Source organism: Podarcis pityusensis, assembly GCF_964106645.2.
Source record: "Podarcis pityusensis genome assembly, chromosome: 3".
Taxonomy (NCBI): Eukaryota; Metazoa; Chordata; class Lepidosauria; order Squamata; family Lacertidae; genus Podarcis; species Podarcis pityusensis.
The window spans coordinates 91,324,509-91,345,986 of NC_138026.1; the positions used below are offsets into that span (position 1 = coordinate 91,324,509).

The 21,478-nt window shown below is 38.8% G+C and overlaps 1 protein-coding gene across 5 annotated transcripts in view; it reads left to right on the plus strand.

Moving 5' to 3' along the window:
• The window catches only part of CDC42BPA (CDC42 binding protein kinase alpha), a 168,479-nt gene that overhangs the window by 97,281 nt on the left and 49,720 nt on the right, over positions 1–21,478 (plus strand). For all 5 annotated transcript variants that reach the window (XM_081000088.1, XM_081000089.1, XM_081000085.1 and 2 more), the window contains exons 16-21: positions 7,295–7,400; positions 9,171–9,295; positions 12,540–12,645; positions 13,970–14,118; positions 15,240–15,331; positions 17,500–17,576. In XM_081000088.1, coding sequence (XP_080856214.1) covers positions 7,295–7,400; positions 9,171–9,295; positions 12,540–12,645; positions 13,970–14,118; positions 15,240–15,331; positions 17,500–17,576 — 655 coding nt within the window. The remainder of the gene's footprint in view (positions 1–7,294; positions 7,401–9,170; positions 9,296–12,539; positions 12,646–13,969; positions 14,119–15,239; positions 15,332–17,499; positions 17,577–21,478) is intronic.

A 21,478-nucleotide genomic window follows, 5' to 3' on the forward strand; every position in this document is an offset into this window, starting at 1 on the left:
ACTTGAGAAAGTAAAGAACCCACCTCATTAAGTATATAGTTTCCCAATGACCTGCAGCACAATCTGCTTCAGAAAGTGAGAAAATTGGTGGAGGTGAGGAGGTGAGCAGCACTTTACTTCTTTTTCAGATCAAGAGAAATGCAGGTTAGAATTGAGAGGCCAGGTAGAATCTTGCATTTTGCCCTCTGGAATGATTCATTTCACATGGTGAGAATTCTTAAAATGCCTGGCCTCTTTGTTCAAACTCTGTATACTGGAGTTATGAACATTGACACAACCAGGAGGTCCCAAAGTTGTAAATCTGCTTTGTTGTTTTGCTTTGCTCTTTCTCTCCTCTACCCCTCTCGAATGCGTTGCTTGTCTTTGACGTGAACAAGTAATATGTCAGAGTTAAGGTACTGCTTATATCTGCTAGCACAAGAAGTGTCACTTAAGGTGTCCCGAGGCTTTTCTGCTCCAGACTTCATCCAGTGCTAACATTCGTCATCAATCCACTCTAGACACAAGCCTTCTTTATCTGTTCTGACAGGATGGTTTGTTTTCTCTCTCTACCATGGTAGAAACAAGTGGCACTGAGAATGCCCCTCAATTGTATTTATCAGTAACAAACTTTATTTACTGGCTCATAAAATGTTCAAGTATCTTATAATTGTATGCTACCGTTGCCTCACATTAACAGGAGATTCCTGGGTTTTTAAAAGGCGTAGCCCATACGTGATCAGAAGGACAAAAATAAAGATCAGTGCAGTACCCAAGCAGGAAACTAAATATAATGATAAGCTGCAACTTTATGTGTGTCACTTGCTCTCAGGACACAGTAAAAAGATTACGTAAGATGGTACTGGTAAGCAGACATGTGTTTTCCTTTTTCTGTGAATGAAAATAAGAAACTTGCAGGATAGCTGCCCCCTTTTTAGGAAAATATGGTGCACTGCCATGCAGTTTTCTTTTGTGAGGTTTTGAAGATACTATTAACATAGTAAGCTACCCACCCACCTGGCCCAAGTTTTATCATTCTTTTCATCCTTTGACTTTTTTTGGGGAGACATTTGTGAGAACTGTTGCTAAAAGCATCAACTGACCCGTTTCCTGTTGATCTAATTGTAGCTTTGCAAATAGTAAAAGGGCTGTAGCTTGCTTTCAAAAACTAGATGAGGCTGCTACATTAACAGCCACACAACTTTCCCCTGTTTCAGCTGCTAGCATTCCCCTATGTTACACAGGTTCCTTCTGTCATTTCATGAAAATGTTTGGTGTATGGTTGGGTCAGTAGAGCGGACTTGAGAGTTGAAACAATTGGCTCATCCTTTTCCACTTCCAGATGTAGCAAGGCATGAGTAGACATTTGTGATGGGCTATCTCGATAATTTATATGTATTTAGGGTTCTGAAATACCTACATGGAAAATGTAGGATCCTTGAGTTTCCCCATGCATGGTACAATTGCAGTTTCTCGTTTACCATTCAGGTGCAGAAGATGATAAAAGTATCAGAGGGGTGTGTGTGTGTGTGTGTGTGTGTGTGTGTTTCACGCTGTATTCTCTTTTAGATAACCTGATACAACTACAGGTGGGGATGGAAACCTGTGGTCCTCTTGAAGTAGTTGGCCTATAACTCCCATCAACCCTGACCTGACCATAGGCCATTATAGTTGTGACCAATGAGAGTTGTGGTTGAGCAACACCTGGGGACCATACATTCCCTACTGTTTTAGGACATAACGTTCTCGTCACAATTTAGGTCCCCCCCCCAATGTGGGATTGGTGTTCCCTCATTTAAGAATATTTCTGCTCCATATAACATAAACCATTCCCCTTGCTGAATTTTTTCTATGGCAGCCTTAAAATTCCTGCAGTAGGTCAGGCTTTAAAAATCAAAATAGATAGCTTTAGTGAGACATTTGGAATTCAGTAGTTTGAATCTATTACCACCAACCTGAAAAGTCATAAAGCAAGTAGTGCTTAAGAAAACATCATTGTGTTAAAAGGCAAATCATTCTTCACTCACTTGTTTTTATTTCATAAACAAATATGAATAGGGCTGCTTTGGTACTGTAATATTGAATAATAGGACTGAAGAATAGGTGAAGCATCTGTGGGGCTTAGGTGAAATCAAGCTGAATTACTGAAAAAGACAAAACGTGCTTCAGTATTATTTTTTTTAAAGCACACACACCTGAAAACCATAAAACAAACAGTTGTCAGAGCTACATTTTGATGTGATGAATGTAATAGAATAGTTTTATTAGCTGTATTACCTGCCCATGACTGTCAAAGCCATGAATGAGTTATGTAGAGCATTTCCAAGCAAGGAAATAATAAAAGCTTTATGCCACAGGTGTACCTTTCACAAGCCATTTCTGGAAAAGAAGCTGCAAAGGTTATTAGCAACTCTTTTCATTGCTCATTTAAGCCCTGTGCAAACAGTCTCTACCCTCAGTGGAGGTTTGAGATTGTGCCCTCTGACCTTGCCCTTGGGATTTGAGGTTGTGTTTAAATAGAGGCCTATATGCATGGAGTTGACATGTGCAGGTATAATCCTCCCAGTTTGCAGGGGTCTAGATCAGACCTGCGTGTACTGCATTACATGCACGTGGGCTACTTTTGATTGAGACTTCCAACTTGTAGATGTCAGGTGGGTTTGCAGCTTGATTCCACTATCCCACTGCATGTAGACAATCAACACCTGCACTAGTTAATATACCTTAGATGTGGAAGTACACTAGAGTAGTTGGCATCAACCTAGCTACTGGCCTTTCTCTAGTTTTTCCCTTACTCTATGAGGTGCCTTTAATGTTAAAGGATGTTGCAGTGCATATTCTCAATGGGTTGTGTTGTGGTTTCTGCTGCTGTTCTGTTTTGCTATTTTAGTTCTGTTCCAAACGTACTATTGTGATTTTATAATTGTATGTTAGGGCTTTTTATAGGGTTTTTTTTTAAAAAAAACAAAAAACCTTCTTGGGCAATATAAAGGGTGGAAAGGAAGTTACGTAAAAGAAGTCGGGAAGCATGTGAGATAAAATTGCCAAATGGGGTCATTGTGAGAAATAGGAAACAAAACAATATGCTGAAAATGTCCTTTATCAAAATAACATGTAGGCAGGATAGGCTGTGTGACAACACTAATTTTAAATTCTTTCAAAAAGCAAGTTGAATACCTCAGTGAATGAGCAGGAGTACTTTTATTTCATCTTATTCCATGGTTTTGCAAGGAACTAAAGCAAGTTAGTTAGATTATTGTTTTCCTGTTGATTCGAAAACGTATTGAAAAAGCCTATTTATGTTCCAGGTTTATGTTCCCAGTGGGAGTCACTAAAATATTGGCAGTTTAATGCATCATAGCCTACCTTGTTTTGAGTTTATGATTTTTTTTTATATTGGTTACCCTGCTTAGCTTAGCCTTCATTTAAAAACAAAGGGCTGCCTCACATGATACAGTGCATGGTGACATCTACTGATATTTCCAAGGAGTGCCTAGAACAGTTTTGAGTATTCTTTTAAAAACTGAATATACTGCAAGGGGAGTACTGATCAGTTTTACGCATCATTATTTCAGAATTACAAAAGGACATCATCTGTAATCTCCTTCCACTGTGAAAACATATCTTTAAATGATGACACCATAGGCATGTTCAGGCATTTGTTTGAATGCACAAATGTGCATTTCCCCATCCATGGATGCAGAGTTTATGTGTTCAGACAAATGCCTGAACATGTAACATCTCATAAATATATATAGAACTGGAACTTACTGTTTTCCCTCTTTTTTTTACAAAGTATCGACCTAGTACACATTCACTGGTGCAACTTAGTATGCGTGTTTAAATTTCCACTGATTTTTGTGATACTTGGAGCCTGATCCTATGAATGGTAACTTACAGGTAAGGCCCAATGAGACCTTACCTGTGTGCTTTGTGCTTTGTGCTTTGACTGCAGTCTGAAATATTTAACCACGCTCTGGTTTCTGCTTCACATTTTCTACAGTTCTTGAGCCAAAAGACAACTGAAGTGTATGGACAGAGGAGAAGTGTTTCAGAGACTAGAAAGAACAAATACTCTTCACTGTGGCTCTAAAGTTTATGTTTGCTTAGCTCTGAGCTAGCATTCTAAACTACCTCTGACTTTTCCCTGTGTTCCATTATTTACTGGTCTTGTTTCTTTCAGGAGAGTTGTTTTCCGCTGCAGTCTCAGCTGAGACTCACAGCACATCAGATTTCTAAGGCTACCACCAAAGTGGTTTAACATAAAAGCTTCATACTGCATTTTCCCCATCGTCTCATATTGCATCAGATGCAAATTTAAAGCTACTTCACAAGCTGTGAATGAAACCACCAATACTAGAAGCACAAAAGTACTAAGTGCATATAAACTAAGACAAAAATGCAACCAAATGCTTAATTAAAGACTCTGACCTGTTGTCTGAGAAGTTAGCCTTAAACCCATGTCTCCCACATAGCTGTGAGACCCATTATCCATTCCCCTGATAGTTAATGCTTTAATCTTTTTTGGCTTTCTCCCAGATTGTTCTTCATATGCATGGAATCTGTTGGTTGGGGAGAGGGATGGGTGGTGTTGGATTACAGAATTAGAGTTTAAACAGTAGTGATTAATATGCTACATTGTTAGAATGAAGTGTTATGTTTCAAATGATGCCTAGCAACACACAAATTCAGAGCTGGGTCTGATATTCCTGTGCTATATTTCAAAGTCTTATTGAAACAGTAAATGAATTTCAAATTAGAAATAGGAGATTCAAACCAAAAATACTCTTACTGAGTACTATTGTCATGGCTCAAATGCTGGCTGATAAACATTGGTGGGTAGTTTTGCTGAACTGTAAGAAATATTGACTAAATTCTATCACCAATACTTTGTGCCAACATAGCCCTCATTCACATGTAGCACTAAGCCAAACGATAGCTTAGCACAAATAAGCAAACATGCAGGATCCTGGAAATATTGGATCTGCATTGTTCCTTCTTGGTCGTTCTAGTGCTGCACTTCGCTGATCTAAGCTTAGTGTGTCATATGAACCCAGGTTCATGGTTTAGCTCTCTCAATACAGACCACAAGTGGGCAACTGTAGGAAAAACTTCAGTTATAGCCCATGGTTTGTATGGACAGAACTAAACCACTTACCCCAGGTCTGGGTAACTCAGTAAGCTAAACTGTAGCTTAGCTCAACAAAACAACCAGAGAGGAGAAAAACAACCACAATATCCTCTCCATGTAAGCTCATTCACTTTTTTAAAAAATATTTTTTTATTACAGATTTTTACTTGTATAACAAGAGTACATATAGTGTCTCTGTTTTCAATTCATAGAATCTTTTTCACAGTTCAGTTACATTTGGTATGAGACACTGCTGTCGTAGACATTACGCGATCGGGGAAAAGGGGGGGATACTGATCCTTCTTTCTGTTGTATATTTGTGCAAGGTTTTTTTGTCAGCGTGATGTGAGTAGGCCATGTATGTATGTATGTATGTATGTTGTACGAGAGATGAGAGGTTGGTACGTTCGGTTGGTTGCAGTGTGGTTTGTTTGTATGTGTGAGTGGGCGTATTGGGTCATATTAGCCATATTGCTTCACATGCCTGCTCATTCACTTTAAGCAATGGTTTGACTTAGCCTGATGTGAAAGGCAGGCCAGTATGACTGAAATCTCTTAACCATGGTGAAAGGTTAGATATAGAGTGTGTTACTGAGCATTCCCTCTCCCTTGATCCATTGCCCTCAGGTCTGGTTAAGCATTACATCCACAATGAAATCTACCATGGTTATACTAACTAGATGTTAAAGATATGATGGAGAAGCATCCCCTGTTTTACCAGGGAGACCCAGCATGCTCCTTCTTGACTTGCTTTATGATGGGCATTTAAGGCCGACTGATTTCTAGCAGGCTTTCAACATCTGTTATATGGCATACTTCAATAAATGTAGAGTGATAAAATAGTAGGCCACATAGAAAAGTCATAATATTTTGAAATAAATAAAACAAACTAGGGATCCAAATGGATAAAGATTTTAAATTGGGGATCCCATGATTTGCCGCTCTTGGTCATCTTGAGAGTTATTCGGCTTGCAGTTAAATTAAAGTACATGCAGATCTGCATGCAGAGGTTTCTGGTTGGGCTGGGAAGGACTCTTGCTCAAATCCCTGGAGAGCTGTTTCTGGTCAGTGTGGACAGTATAGAACCAAAGGCCTTACTTGGTGTTAGCACCTTTCGGCATTCTAAGTCCTGTGCCTCCTCCCACTTTAGACCTCTGTGACCCCTGAAAAGTCTCATTCTTCTGTGCGCTGGAGGCCCAGCACACGTCCTGGAGAGCCTTCCTGGGAAGTACTGGGAGGAGGGCAGATTCCCTTCCTTAAACTTCCCACTTACAGATTTTGGAATTAAAACCAGTGGCTCATGTTCATCTTTGTGCCAGTTTGGGGACTGCTCCCCCGTTCTTTATAGTAGTATCTGCTCTTTGCTCTCCCATTTCTCTTCTCTAGCAATGCATTTGGCCAGGACAGGACTTTAGGGAGGGATGTATGTGTCTTTTTTTTCATTTGTGGGATTCTCCAATCTGGTAACTGTACATTTGTTACTTGTAGTGATGGTTAGAAAGTGCTTGGCTTATTTTGTATCTGGTAAATTGACACATGGATGTTTTCAGGTATTAGATTTTGTCATAATTAGGACCATTCTATTAACCTAATGAGAATCTTCATGCATGGGAGTTTTGCAGTTCCAGGCACCATATATGGCAACTCTTTCTTTCACTAGCTTCAGGATTGCAAAGGGTTGTAAAAATGAATAAGGATATTGAATCATAATGTTTACTCTTAACTATGACTGAGATTCGTGGAAACCTTCTCACAGCATTAAAGCAAGATTGGGTGTCATCCAGAGAACTCCAGCCCTGCCTAATTTCCTTCAAAAATTAATGCAACTTTAACTTGTTCCATTGCTTTCACTGGTTTCATCCAGTATGTTGTATTTGGACAATGAATAAGTTAAGTATCTTTTACAATAGAATGACAAATGCCTGCTAACTGGGACTCTGGTGTCCCACATTAAAGAGAGGTTAATTCGTACTCCTAACACAGAACACATTTTCTTGTTGTCCTGAGGCAAAAACAGATAATCATGTTATTCCAGTTTCAGTGGATGTGCAGATTACTGTATAATATTTTCTTAGTTACTGTATATGTCAGTCCTTAATGTTCTGCAAGGTTTCTGTTGAAGCATATATTTGTACTATTTTCCATATATGCTAATGATTTATTGCATTTTGTATTCTCCCTTAGCCAAAGTGAAAGAGAAGAATTTGAAACAGAGTTCAAACAGAAATATGAACGGGAGAAGATTCTCTTGACAGAGGAGAACAAAAAGCTTTCTGCTGAGCTTGATAAGGTAAGTGTTTTGTGGGTGAAATTAAAAAATTAAGCAAAGTTGAAAAATTCATAAAGGAGCATAGAACTGGGAAAATGTGAATAACTTCCAATACTGATTCAAGTATAATTAATTATGTTCCCATGATGGGAGTTTAGATTTGATGATCTCTCTATTCATTTCCGATTAGATCCCACAAAATTACTGAATAATATAGATTAAGATACACTGGCATGCTGATTACCTTAGGAGCCAAAAGGTAATTTCTATCTGGTAAGATGCAAAGTTAATTACAGATCCAGACTTATGCCAGAAGTATTTATGGACAACAGACCGCTTCATTAGGTGGTTCAAAAATACTAATGAAAGACAATTAAATAAGGGATCAGAATAAAATAAAATTTATTAAATGAGTGAGGGTCAAATGTGTTACAAGGAAACAAAGAGAAAAATGTGAAACTGTTTCAGACTTAGATTACACCAGGACTTTGGAATAACCCTTATATTGACATGAAAAAGCCTTGGACAGCCTTAGCTGCAAGAAAATGATCACTATAGTCCGCTTCAGTCATTGTTCTTATGAAGGGGCAATTATGGTGAAAGGAAGTATATTTAGCTCTCTGTTGCATGGGGAACAGAGAGCAGACTCCCTACTTCATACGTTTTACCCCATCAGGGGTGAGAAAAGTCATGCAACGTCAGGAATGTGACTAACGTGGCCCCCTCAGCTCCTTCCACCTTGTTTGTCCCTTTCATGTGAGTAGTGCCTCAGGAGGGCTTCCACCTCAGAAAATAGGAATGCAATATGGCAGAAGTAGCAAACCCATAGCCCTCCAGATGTTTGATTTCAACTCCCATCTTCCCTACTATTGGCCGTGCTGGCTGGAGTCCAACAATATTGGTAGGGCCACAAGCTGTCCAGCCCATGCACTATGGAAACATCAAAATATAGAATTCATACAAAACCCAGGAATGCATAATTGAACTAGATGGTACTGAATTTCACTGAAATTAGAGGGCCTTCCCATCAGATGTCAAGGAGATAAAGAACGACACAACTTTTAGAAGACATCTAAAGGCAGCCCTATATTGGGAAGTTTTTAATGTTTGACATTTTATTGTGTTTTTATATGTGCTGGAAGCTATCCAGAGTGGCAGAAGGGCAGGGTAATAATAATAATAATAATAATAATAATAATAATAATAATAATAATAAAATAAATAAAAATATAAAAGGAATGTGTGCTTAAAGTAAGGAGAACCTGGCAAGTGAGCACCACAAATCAGGCATGATTTTTCCATTGTGAATTCTAGAATGCTTTGACTTTTTGCATTCCGCATGCAACAATGAGACTCACCCATGCATGTGATTTGTTGACCATTGAGGAGATCCATTTGCACAATAGATACTATGGGTTGGGGTAGTTGGTTTTACACAGGTGCTTCTGGCAACATATGTCATGAGGACACAACCAGCAGAGTATAAGAACACAAAAAGGCCCTGCTGGATCAGGCCAATGTCCCATCTAGTGCAGCATCCTGTTCCCACAGTAGCGAACCAGATGCCTATGGGAAGCCTTCACGCATGACCCAATTGCGCAAGAGCACTTGCCTGTGGTTTCCAGCCACTGGTATTCAGAAGCATACCTCCTCAGGCTGCGTAGGCAGAACCTGTGCCATTGCTACTCTCTCTCTTTAAATAGTGGTGCACACTTATGGATTCTAAAAGTTCACAAGAAACACAAGAAAAGCCATCCAAGATCATACCTCTTGTCTTTAAAATCTATTCAGCTTACAGCCATGTATGAGAGACTAAGTATGAGCAACCGGCAACTGGAAGAAGAGATGAGAGATCTTGCTGACAAAAAAGAATCTGTAGCGCACTGGGAAGCCCAGATCACAGAGATCATCCAGTGGTAAGAATCTTCTTCTAATCCCGTCTGCCACTGTGCCTCATGCAACAAGGCACCAATGTAACATAGGCTTCCTTCCAGGTATTAGGTATCTTTCCTTCTCTCAATATATTGTTCATAACCTCTCCCAGCACTGGTGATATTTGGTTAATTAATAGTTGTTGGATTTTCAAGTACAAGTAACAACTAGTAGAATTCTAAGTAGCTTCATATATGGTAGAATAAAAGGTGGTGGAAGGTTTTTTGTTTTTTGTTTAGTTTTTAGTCACAGAATTGGCATATTATCCTTCTTTATTGGTATCCTATAAATTAAATTCAAAACACAAAATATAAAAAATGAATCTTGTGGCATCTTAAATACTACCAAATCTGTAAGCTTTCTGGGACTGCAGTTCACTTATTCATTAAGAGGCTGCCCCTTTGAAAATTGCTACAGAATGAAAAGTAGCCTTCAAGTAATAGTTTCTAATATTCCCTTCTATCATACTGACAAAGCTCGATCCCCTGTCTTTTACAGTGCTCTGAAATAAAGATGCAGGCATGAGTTTGAACTGTTAGTGGGGGAAACAATTTTTTGCAGTGATTTGTTTTTCCATTTTTGGACCATTTGTAAAATGTAACTCTGAAAACAATCTGTACCTAAACATTTCCACAGATCATTTACAGTGATTAATGTTAGTGTCTTGTGGCAGTATCATTTTTTAAATGTTTGTGTCCTTTTTATCTGCTTTCATAGCAGCTGTATAATTTAATTTTGTATTAAGTAAAAATGGATAAACATAGTCTTTTTAGGGAAGTCTTGTTAGCTAGACAGTGCTTTCACATCCAGTATAACTTTACTGTCCATATTTAGGCATAGCTCTGGCTTTTGAGTATGGTTAGTCAATGCACGTTGGGCTCTGAAACACTGGATGTGGTCCAAGCAATGTAGTTCACTTCATAAATGTACATAATTCAAACTCAAGGATCAGGGTCCATTTTTCACCCTTGAAGGTCTGGTTTTACAGAAGCAAAGAATAAAGAATCAAAGCTGGATGATTTATAGTACTTCTTTGTCATAAACAAAAGTCTCTCATGCAAGCCGAGTGAGGGGAACACAGTAAAGCAAATATGTTTATATATTTTCTCTCACTGACTGGAAATTAAGTGGTTATGTGTTCAGGTACTTCCCTAGCAGAAAGGTGAAATTTAATACACATAGAATCCACTGTACCTTGAATATTACAAAAGCCTGAAGTATGGTCTATTGGGACCTGTCAAAACTCAGGATTTGAGATTAATTCTCCAACCAATCCTGCTAATTATTATTATGAAATATATTGGTGTTGGGTTGTTTGTTGGCTTGTTTTTGCCACATGCAATTCAAAGCAACTTACAAGAAAAGAAAACACATACATGCAAACATTAAAACCAGGGCAGGGGAAATTGAGAGAGCCCTATGGTTGCCATGGAGATTGTGAAATCCCATGCAAAAGCAGTAGACAGAGCCTCAGTGTGAATGTTCAGTCTTTCCCAAAACTACTTTCGTCTGAGAAGTTTGTGGGCAGCAGTTACAACCAGTGCCATTTTTCTAGAAAAAGGGTACAGGAACTCACTATGATCGCCTCCCTTGCTCTCTTATAATGGTAATGGAACCCACCTTAGAGGTGCCGGAACTGAGTTCCCGCTGAAAGAAAGCTCTGGTTACAACAATGGTATCCCCAGTCTGACCTGGCAACAGATGGCAGTCCCAACCCCAAGGTGGAAGGGTTCCCAAGTGGGGTTAATGGAATCATTTTGAATCACAGAAACTCCCTACACCCACAGTCTGAGGTGATGCTGTGCCACATCAATTAGTTCAGCTGTACCCAGCTCACCCACCGAGGTCTCAGCAATACTCCTCGGATCGGTTCCATTCATGTTCAGATCAAGGATGAGGGTGGTCTGTCTATGAACTGACCTGGCACCAAACAACAAGCATGGAGAAAATTAGGAAGATTTTCCGAGCACACTGAGCCTGGCACTGCCATTCCTGCAGGAATGCAGCCTAGCTCTACACAATGCAAATGAACTGCACAAATGGCATATTGGAACTTATTGCCACCTACTGGTTGCTAAAGATGCATACAGCTTTTGCACAGATCTCAATACCAGTTTCCTTTTGGGCTGGTTAAAAGGAATATTTTATGATTTCTGTGTACAGGAGAGATTTGGGCCTTTCGTTGTCCAATAAAACGGTCTGTCCAGTTGAAATATGGAAGCAGATTGAATGGTGGTCGTAAATAAACACCTCCCAGGAACTGTTTCACACGTGGCCTTTCCTACACAGACAGCATCTCCATGTAGGAAAAGTCATGTGCACCCTCATGTGTAAAAAAATGCATAAATGTGTGAGTTGCTACAATTACATGTGTTCAAAGGAGCATGTTTGTGATTTTGGCTATGATCCTAAACATTTGGCCTTCATTACAGCTATGCCAATTCCATGCTGATTGCTGCCATCATTCACACATTTATTCAGCATTCACAACCTGAATGCTTAGAAAAACTGTAAGGATAATGATTTCCTGAAATATATATATGTATTATTCAGCTGTCCCCCCTCATTATAATTATAATAAAAAAAAGGAATTCATTTATTCATGTACTTTAAAACAACTACTCATTGTCAGCTTTTGGAGAGCCAGAGTGGTGTAATGATTAGAGTGTTAGACTGTGACCTGGGAGACCATGGTCTGAATTGGTATTCAGCCGTGAAGCTCTCTGGGTGACTCACTCCCAGCCTAACCTACCTCGCAAGGTTCTTGTGACAATAAAATGGGGAGAGGAGAACCATGTACCCACCTCAAGCTCTTTGGAGGAAAGATGGGATATAAACACAATAAATGAAATGAAGATAGAAAATGAGAGTATTACATTATGTGCAATGGTCACCATCTGCCCGTTTACACCTGTGCACCACTGAAATGAATGGGAGCTGTACAAGACCATGGAACATTATGTCCTTTGATGCCTATTTTTTAGAAATGTTAAGGATTCAGTTCCACAGCACCCAAGAAAACTTGAGGGGCATCACGTGGGTTGTTTCTGCTTGCAGCTTAACTAATTGGGCTTTATTGTTCTATAACTATGATTGATTTTATGAAATTCTCGTTCTGGCTGTTTTTCAACATCCTCATTATTTCTCTAACTTAAATGTCACCATAGAGCAAAAACTTAGCCTTTGCTTTTGCCAAAGTTCTTACATCTTATTTCACTGCTTGACTAGGGTAAGCGATGAAAAGGATGCCCGAGGCTATCTCCAGGCCTTAGCCTCCAAAATGACTGAAGAACTAGAGGCCCTGAGGAACTCCAGTTTGGGGGCAAGAGCAACAGTAAGCAATTATTAAGTCTATTTTTTTAAAGATTTCCTGTGCGATCAAATAAATGCCTAGTGTGAGTTATATTAGCTACCAGTTACAGCAGATGAATCTTGAAAGGTGTTCTAGAGAATTGTCTAGTCCTGTTAGGTGGACAAGTTTCAGTTAGTAAGGCTTGAGGATGCAGACAAGGTGCTTCAATCAGTCAGGGCAACCATTTGCCCTCTGGACTCTTGCCCCTCTTGGCTGATGAAAACTGGCAGGGACAGGACAGCTGGCTGGGCCAGGAAGGTGATTAATACCTCCTTCTGGGGTCCTCTTCCAACTCTGCGATTCTGTGATCATCCATTTAATTCCATAATGATTTTAATTTGTTCACAAGGTAGTGTATATAAAAACAGTTATTTCAACATTACATTTAAATAATCAAACTGACTAAAATCATTGTTGTGGACAATAGTCTCCATTCCATGACATCCCAGTTTAAACAGTAAAGGTTTATTAAAGCTTGTTTAAAGGAGGTCAGAGAGGGCATGGAAACTTTCTCTTTTTTAAAAAAAAAATTTTTTATTGATTTTCCAACCATTTACACACAATAAAACAGAAAAAACAAAAAAGGAAAAGAAAAAGCAAAGAAGAAAAAGAGAAAAACATAAGATTAACAAAACAAGACGCAAACCATTTAAAGCACAAAACAATTTCAATGTCTTAACTTTCATTCCCTTATTTCCACGACCTCCTCACACCTCCCTTTTTGTATTCCACTTCTATTAATTGTTTCAGCAATTCCTTTCCATCTTCCTCTGTTTTCTATCCTATAATTATCTTAACATATTCTAATCTTATTTTTCCCTTTAATACTCTATTAGTCTATTTATACTTAATTCCTTATAACATTTCTACAAAAGCCATATAACTTCATTCCAACATTTTTCTAACATTCATTATATTTGCAATATTTCTATACATAGTCTTAAACTTTTCCCAGTCTTCTTCCACCGACTCTTCTCCCTGGTCTTGGATTTCTGCCAGTCGTTTCTGCCAATTCCATATAGTCCATCAACTTCATCTGCCATGGGCATGGAAACTTTCTCTGTGATAGATTCATCCACACCACCACACCCCAGGAATAAGTATTTTAATTGTTGCTAATGTATTCTATAGCATAAATGGAATATTTCATAAAACTACTATTGCCCCTAAAAGAATAAGATAGTATTTTATTACTTGGATCAAAGAAAAATAATGTATTTGGGGCATTGCCAGGACTCTTTTGGAAGACCATAAGATTGAAATGTAACAAATGCCTTAAATAAAAGGAAATGGCTTTTCTTTTTAGGACATGCCCTGGAAGATGCGGCGTTTTGCAAAACTGGATATGTCTGCAAGGTTAGAGCTACAGTCAGCCCTTGATGCAGAAATACGAGCCAAACAAGCCATTCAAGAGGAGTTAAATAAAGTTAAAGCTTGCAATATTGCAACAGAATGGTAAGAATTGGTGGTTCTAATGTTCTAGCTTGCAAAGACTTTTCTGCAAAAGACATACTGATAAGTCCTAAAATATATTGCCTGTCAAATTATAATCCTACAGTTATTCATGGCAGCCTGACTTAAAAGCAAAAGTTATCCTTCTATAATTTGTAGTTAATTGAATCATTACTGGAAAATCTGTGCTTTTTTTAAGGTGCTTCAAATATCTTTGTGGAAAATAAAATTTATGTTGCATTTTACAACCTTAAAAAAGCAATAAACTGCATTCCTCTGCTAGTTTACCACGATTGTCTTATGGATTCTGAAGAATGATCTTTTTTCCATCACAATCCATTTTGTTGACTTAAGAAATTCAGTGATCGAGGGAGATGATTGAAGAAAGATAATTTCTAGTAAATTGACTGCTCCAGGTCATATTATTTATATAAAATTCTTGTTGCAGGCAAGACTTTTTAGTTGCCTTTGAAAACTAAAAGTAGCAGCAAGAGTCCAGCTCAGTAGCAGCATGAATTCTGTTCACTTTTCCCCATAACAGAATTCAGCAATGAAACTGGCATGAAACGTATTCTGTGACTGCTAACATAATAGCTATTTTAATAGTAATACCCAAATAGCAAGACCCAAATAGCTATTTTTCATAAAGGGGTGATGGCCAACTCGAGCTTCAATTAATGCATTTTTGAAAGGTAGCCAAAGGCTTAACAAGCCAGTATTAGACTAGAATTTCCAGAATTAGTTACTGGAGTTGCATATTGGAACATGCATCTCCACCAGTAAACATCACAGTTGCTAGGAAATGGCCACCCAAAATAATCAGTGCTGTATTTTAAAATAGAGATCATTTATTCCCATGCCTTCTGCTCATACTGTTTTTCATAAACAGAGACTAGAGCCAACTCAAAGGATATTCAGAGACAATCACTAATTCCTTTTTCAAGGTTCCTTGCTACAGTAACACTCACTTCCATGTTTTGTGTTATACTTCTGACAGTGTGACGTGGCTGACATTAATCTTGACTGAACATTGCTGAAAAAATATGTTCAAAGTAATGATTAAATAAAATGGCCCTTACTAATTGGATCTCTCTCTATCTCTCTCTCTTTTTATTTGTATAAAGCAAACTACAGGAATCTGACAAGAAGAACTCTGACCTATTGTCAGAAATAGAGAGACTGAAAAAAGAGACAGAAGAACTCCGATCAGAAAAGGGTACGAGAATTGGTGTCCAAATAAAGGAAGGCAAAATCCACTCCACAGCAGTTGGGTATATCTTATCAAATAAGAATGGCGTCTTAGAGTGTGCTGACAGAATATGGACTCTGGCTTCTAAGATACCATCATAGCTCTTACATGATAAGATGTACCCACAGCTGGTATAAAAATACAGAAGGACAGTTGTCTTGGTTCATAAAGTCTTTCTTCCAAATCCTTTTGTTTTTGTACTATACAGCAGTTGACCACTATTTAATAGAAAGTTGCTGGCATAATGAGTAGTTACAACTCAGATATTTTATGTATCGTATGGTGAAGAAATCATTTAAAATGTGCCAATTATTTTGATTTAAGCCACAAGCCACCTAGAGTAGTCTAATAGAGTGGGAAAATAAATTATAAATTGTTTTTTCAAAAATAAATGTCTTATCGATTGCTCCTACAATCATTCTGTTTGTTTGTTTGTTTACTTTGCTCTTCATCATTTATCAGTGCCATTCTGGGTTACAACCAGTGCTTTTTTCTGTGGGCACAGTGTACCACCACCTCTTCCCCCCAGCCACCATCTTGCCGCCACCGCTTGCCCGCCCCCCGACTCACTTGCTTCTCTCTCCCCACACACCTTTGCCGCTTGCTTCTCCATTGCTGCTGTTTCCCGCGGCTGCAGGCACAGGCTCCCGGAGGTGCTTTGGCGCGACCCTTATGATCGCCAGAGTGCCTTCCAGGAAGGAGCCTGGCGATCATAAAAGTCGCACCAGAGCAGAGGCGCTTTGGTGCGACGTTTACGATTGTCAGGCACTTTCCCGGAAAGTGGTTTGGTGATTGTAAGGGTTGCACCAAAGTGCAGGAAGCAACAGCGACATAGGAGGAAGCAGCAAGGGGGAGGGGGAGCGAGAGAGCGGGGGGAGCAAGCAGGATGGTGGTGGTGTGTACTGGCACCTATTATTCTTCAAAAATAAAAAAAACCACAACCCACTGGTTACAACTTAAACAATACCACAATCAGGGTGAACATTAAGATAGAAAAGGTTGATTCCTTCATGTACTATCATCCTATTCATTTTAATTGCTGCGCCATTTTGCCCCATTGATGATGGTGAGTTTTCATGATCAAAATATGTGTTTACTTAGCTGAGTTATTGTGCATTCATCTGATTTAAGCCCACGGGTGCTTCTTATTAGCTGCTGTTTCAAAAGGACACAGTGAAGTCCTTGTGACAAATCAGTAGTAGGGTAGAATACGGTACTGTTTGGATAGCTTCATAATGAGGAATCTCCTCTGAAAAACTGTCCATGGAACTCTAGTTGCACTGGACAAATGTTTCACTCAGTTTAAATTTAAAACCACCCAAGAAAAGGCCCAGGAAGTTATATTTGTTGGAGGAGTAGATAGAAGTGGATCCCTTTAATGGTAGAGTGTGGTAAGAACTGCATTTGTGAAAGGAGAGATAAGGGGACCAAACCAATATAGCTCCGTGAATCTGTAAACTTAACCTTACTCTGCCTTAGGTTGGATCTAGACACATCAAAAAAAGTGATTCAGTTAAACACATTGTAAACTCATACAGGGAAATCCGTTAGGGAAAGACCGTCCCTCCAGAATGCCATCTGGTGTCACAGTGTTATATCACATAGACAACGCATATAAAACACTTTTTCTTTACCAGTCTAGCTGAGTCCTTAGTTATACAATCTGATCCTAAAAAAAACTGTTTCAACTGCCACGGTACTAGTGGTTTTTTTGCTGCTGCAGGGGCCAGAGTTTTGTAAGTCATGGTACAGCAGCTCTTGATATATAAGGCCAGAGAACAGTTCTCAGATGCAATGAGGTTTACCAGTTGTGCACTTGCACCAGTACTGGAAATCTTCATTGTATCTAGAGGATGTAGGTCTAAGTATTTTAAGTACAATGGTTATAAGTATGAGGATTAGAAAAAGATGCTAAGAAATTAATATGCAAACTTAATTATTTTGAGATCTTGTTGCAAATGACATGATGTTGTACTTTGGAGTGTTACAGCTCTGCTTCCTTTTTCTTTTCCTGAGCTGTGGAGCAAGCTGGTGCATTTTGGAGTAACAACAGAGATAACTCAAGAAGGACAACCCATAGACAATGACCCAATTGGCCATTTTCTATAGGTTAAAGACTTGCTGCTGTTTTCTAGGTGTAAAGCACCAAGACTCACAGAATTCTTTCTTGGCATTTTTGAATGCGCCTACCTCTGCTCTGGATCAATTTGAAGTAAGTAAACAGCTGATGTATTATATATTTTGATGTCATATGCATATTCAGTTTGTGGTCACTACTGCTTTGAAACAATAACTACACTTATGTGTTGGGGGGAAATTCATCGTGCAAGCCTATCATGTCTATTCAGAAGCAAGTCTCCTTGAGTTCAATGATGCATGCTCCTGTGTAAATGTATATAGCATCGCAGCCTTGGATCTCTAAGGAACGTGTATTATTTGTCTTATACTTAGGTTTTGATACTGTGTTGTTTTTTATTGCATTATTTCCATGCATTGCTATAGGGACCTTTTAATTGCAACTCCCATATGTTCAAATCAGAAATTTACTTCAGACACGTAGTAAGGCAGAAACCCTCCAGATTCTGTTATTTTCTCAGATAATTTATTTTAGGCATTTATTTTCACGTCTCTGATTTTTCAAAATAATTAGGTTGCTGATTTCATAGAAAGCAGGGGACGTATCTTAAAATAGAAATGAAAAGTATTGTGGGTTCCATTGTCTTCCTTGTTCAAATAAAGTAAGGGCCCTATTATGTAAAACACTTAGGTACAAATCTTACTTTTAACAATATTTCTGTCTCATTCTATTATGAATGGAAAATACAGAACAGAATATTTTCATAAAATAGTGTGACCTCTTGTCTCCCTTTGCTTTCTGAACTGCTTTCATAGCACAGATGAGATTAGAAAACCAAGACAAAATGCAAGATAATAGATTGTGTCTAAGCAACCTGCAAAATTTCACCCAAATGCCCCGTCACTTTAGGAACTGCATGCAAGAATAGCATTGCTTTGTCCTGTTTGAGGATGATAGTGCTTTTGTGACACCAGTAAGTGTGACACCTCTTCTTAGGCTTCTTTGTATTCTTAGCACTCAGCAATCTACACACTTTACATTTAAGGATGCCGTGCTTAAAATGTTTAGAAAGTTCAGGACTAACACAACTATAACAACTACCACAACTATTATTTGTCCAGGCAGGTGCATTATCTGACCCATGAGAGCAGCAAAATAACCAGACCGTACAATAGAGATGGGATAAAATCAGGCCAAATCTTTATTGACACCAGCAGGCGGGGCAAGGGTTGGCATGGCATTGGGTCCCAGGATCAGTTCATCATTCCACAAGCCGCATGTTGATGGAATGGATCCGCTGGGTTAGGATCGCTCCAACCTGTACGACAGGAATCAGCCAGTGTTGAATCTTGCTGTGGTGCAAGCCAAGCAAGCAAGGTCTCACTGGCGGACCAGAGTGCAGATTCCAACCAGGCAGATACCAAACCCACACTTGGATTTGCCATGGTCAATCCTCCCCTCGGGCCCCTTGTGGGGGCCCCCCTATACAATGTTGATCCTGACCAATGCCATTTCCACCCTCATACAAACAACATTCTTCCACCTAACAAAAGAAAGCCATAATTTCACCGAGGGAAAGGCGAAAAAACCCCAACCAAGTGCCAATCGCGTCGAGAGAGAGAAATTACTTTCTAGCCCAAAATTGCTCGGTTAAGGCACTAACCTGAGAGTGGATGGACAGAAAGCTCTCAAAGCAAAATGACTTTGAGCTCCAGGGAAAGCAGCCTTAGGCTTTCCCCTCCCTTCTGCAGCTAGGGCTCATGGGGCAGCTTTTTCCCATGAGCCCATCACACAGAGAAGATACTGGGCAAAACCTTGCCCAGTATTTTGCTGCAATCTATGGGCTACAGTGCCGCCAGGCAAAGGCATCCCATGCTTATTGGGCATGAAACAGGGCTTGTAAGCACAACTGATAAATAGAACTCAATTTGGGGACGAAAGAGACACATTGGCCAAGATCACATGTTATACTCAGCCAAACCATGCTAAGCACAAATAGATCAGCCATAGTTTGGTTTAGCATGTTGTCCCAACATGAGCTTATGGTTTAGCTCTCTCCATGCAAGCCATGAGCTGTAACCAAGATTTGTTGTATGGTTTACACATTGTGCTTTATCACTATTGGGTGAATACTTTACTAACATGACCACAGCAATGTACTATAGCTGAAGCAAAGGGGACTGAGGAAAGGCAGGGACCTGGGATCTGAACACAGATGAGATTGTGGACTGGAGTGTAGGTCCCAATTGATTGAGAGGGTGGGGAAGCAAGGCAAATGGAAGAAAAATTGAGCTGGAAAAGGAAGTTGTTGCTATCACTTGCCCAGTCACACAGATGTAGCCCATCTTTATGGCCACAGGCATTTTGTTAGTTTGGATAGTAAAATTCTGTCACTAAGAAATTGTGACAATTAATGGCACATTCCACATCTGCATATTTCTCGTAAAGGTACAGCAGACCTAAAGAGTCTATATTGTTGTCCTAACAATCCTGTGTTCACTTGCACTGTCTTCAATGTAATTAAACTACTATGTAATATTGGTAGAATAATAGTCAGTTAACAAAAGCTGTTCAAAAGGTATACTAAAAAATAATAATATGTAAATCATTTGGAATCTTTCTTCACTTGATTTCTCAACAGTATGGCGGTGCTGGTTATTTTCACAAAACAGAAGTTTTCACCTATCTGTTTCTGTTTCTTTACTGCTCTATACGTTAAAATAGGATTCCTTTTCTTCTTCATCATCCTCATTGATTGATTTTATGGATGACGTAAGTCAAACCAGCAAATTATTCAGTAGAAATCAGATTGATTTGGCAAATTTGAATAGTAATGCAGTCACTTTAACAAGCCGTGCCATCAAGAGCATGAAAATCTACAGAAGGTTTTAGTGCTCCTGATATGTTTAAATCCTGAGTATTTATCAATATAGTTCTTTTTTAATGGCATGAATTTGTGTATGTGTCTGTTGCTTTGTTTTGCTATTAGAAGGAGCTGAGATGCCTCACACTCACTCTGCCCTAATATTTTCTACATTGTTATTGATATTGTTTGGTCAGAAGTTGACCTTTAAAATATATTGCTGCAATTTGGTTTTTGTTTTGGGTGAGTGTAAGTGTATTATCTTCCTTTGCTTTGTGGCTGTTTTCTTTCCCCTGCTCAGTTTCTTTCCATTCATATCTGTGATTTCCGCAAACATTTTGAATTTCAGATGGCAACTAAGCATTATGATTCTTAACACCATCCATTTTTATTTTACTTTTTAATATTGGACATTGACGAAATTATTAACCTAACTGATTTTATACCAGCTAATGGGTGTTTTTCAAATTGACTGCATTATTTTATTGCAAGGATTTTTGTAGTGGATCAATAAATTAAAGACTAGGAATGTTGTAATCCCAGCTCCTTTTGAAAAAACATTAAATACAACCATGTGGTAGAAAAAATATTCTTACCACTGAATATGGGAGTCCATAGAGAATGGTGATGTAAAGAGGGTGCAGTGAATACTCATATTCTGATAAAAAATGTTTCACAAGTATACATCCAGTTATTGTGTGAGTAGGACTGTGCTCTAGTGCTTGTGATGTCATCATTGTGCTTGTGATTTTCACCATTGAAGTATTTGACAACTATCTGAGTTAACAAGGAGCAAAAAAGGATTTGTCTTTTAAAATGGACTTGAGAGTTCAGCAGTGCACTTTTCTGTCCTATTTACAGATTTAGGGTTTTATCCAACTAGGTCATACTTAGAGAAGACCTGTGGTAATCAGTGGACATCAGTTAATCCTGACTAACTTAGGTGCATTGATTTGATTTCTCTGGATCAACTCTTGTCTTAATAGGAAACAAACCTAGATTGGATTTTTATCTTCAGTACATTTCAAAGGCACTCTGATTCAACAGGGCTTAGAGGATTGCAAGCTATATAAAGTAGACCTTTTGGGTAAAAATGATAGATAAGGTCTAGATACAAAACAGAGCTTCAAAACCTCTATTTTACATGAGTGTAAGAAAGGTTTTTGTTTTCTGT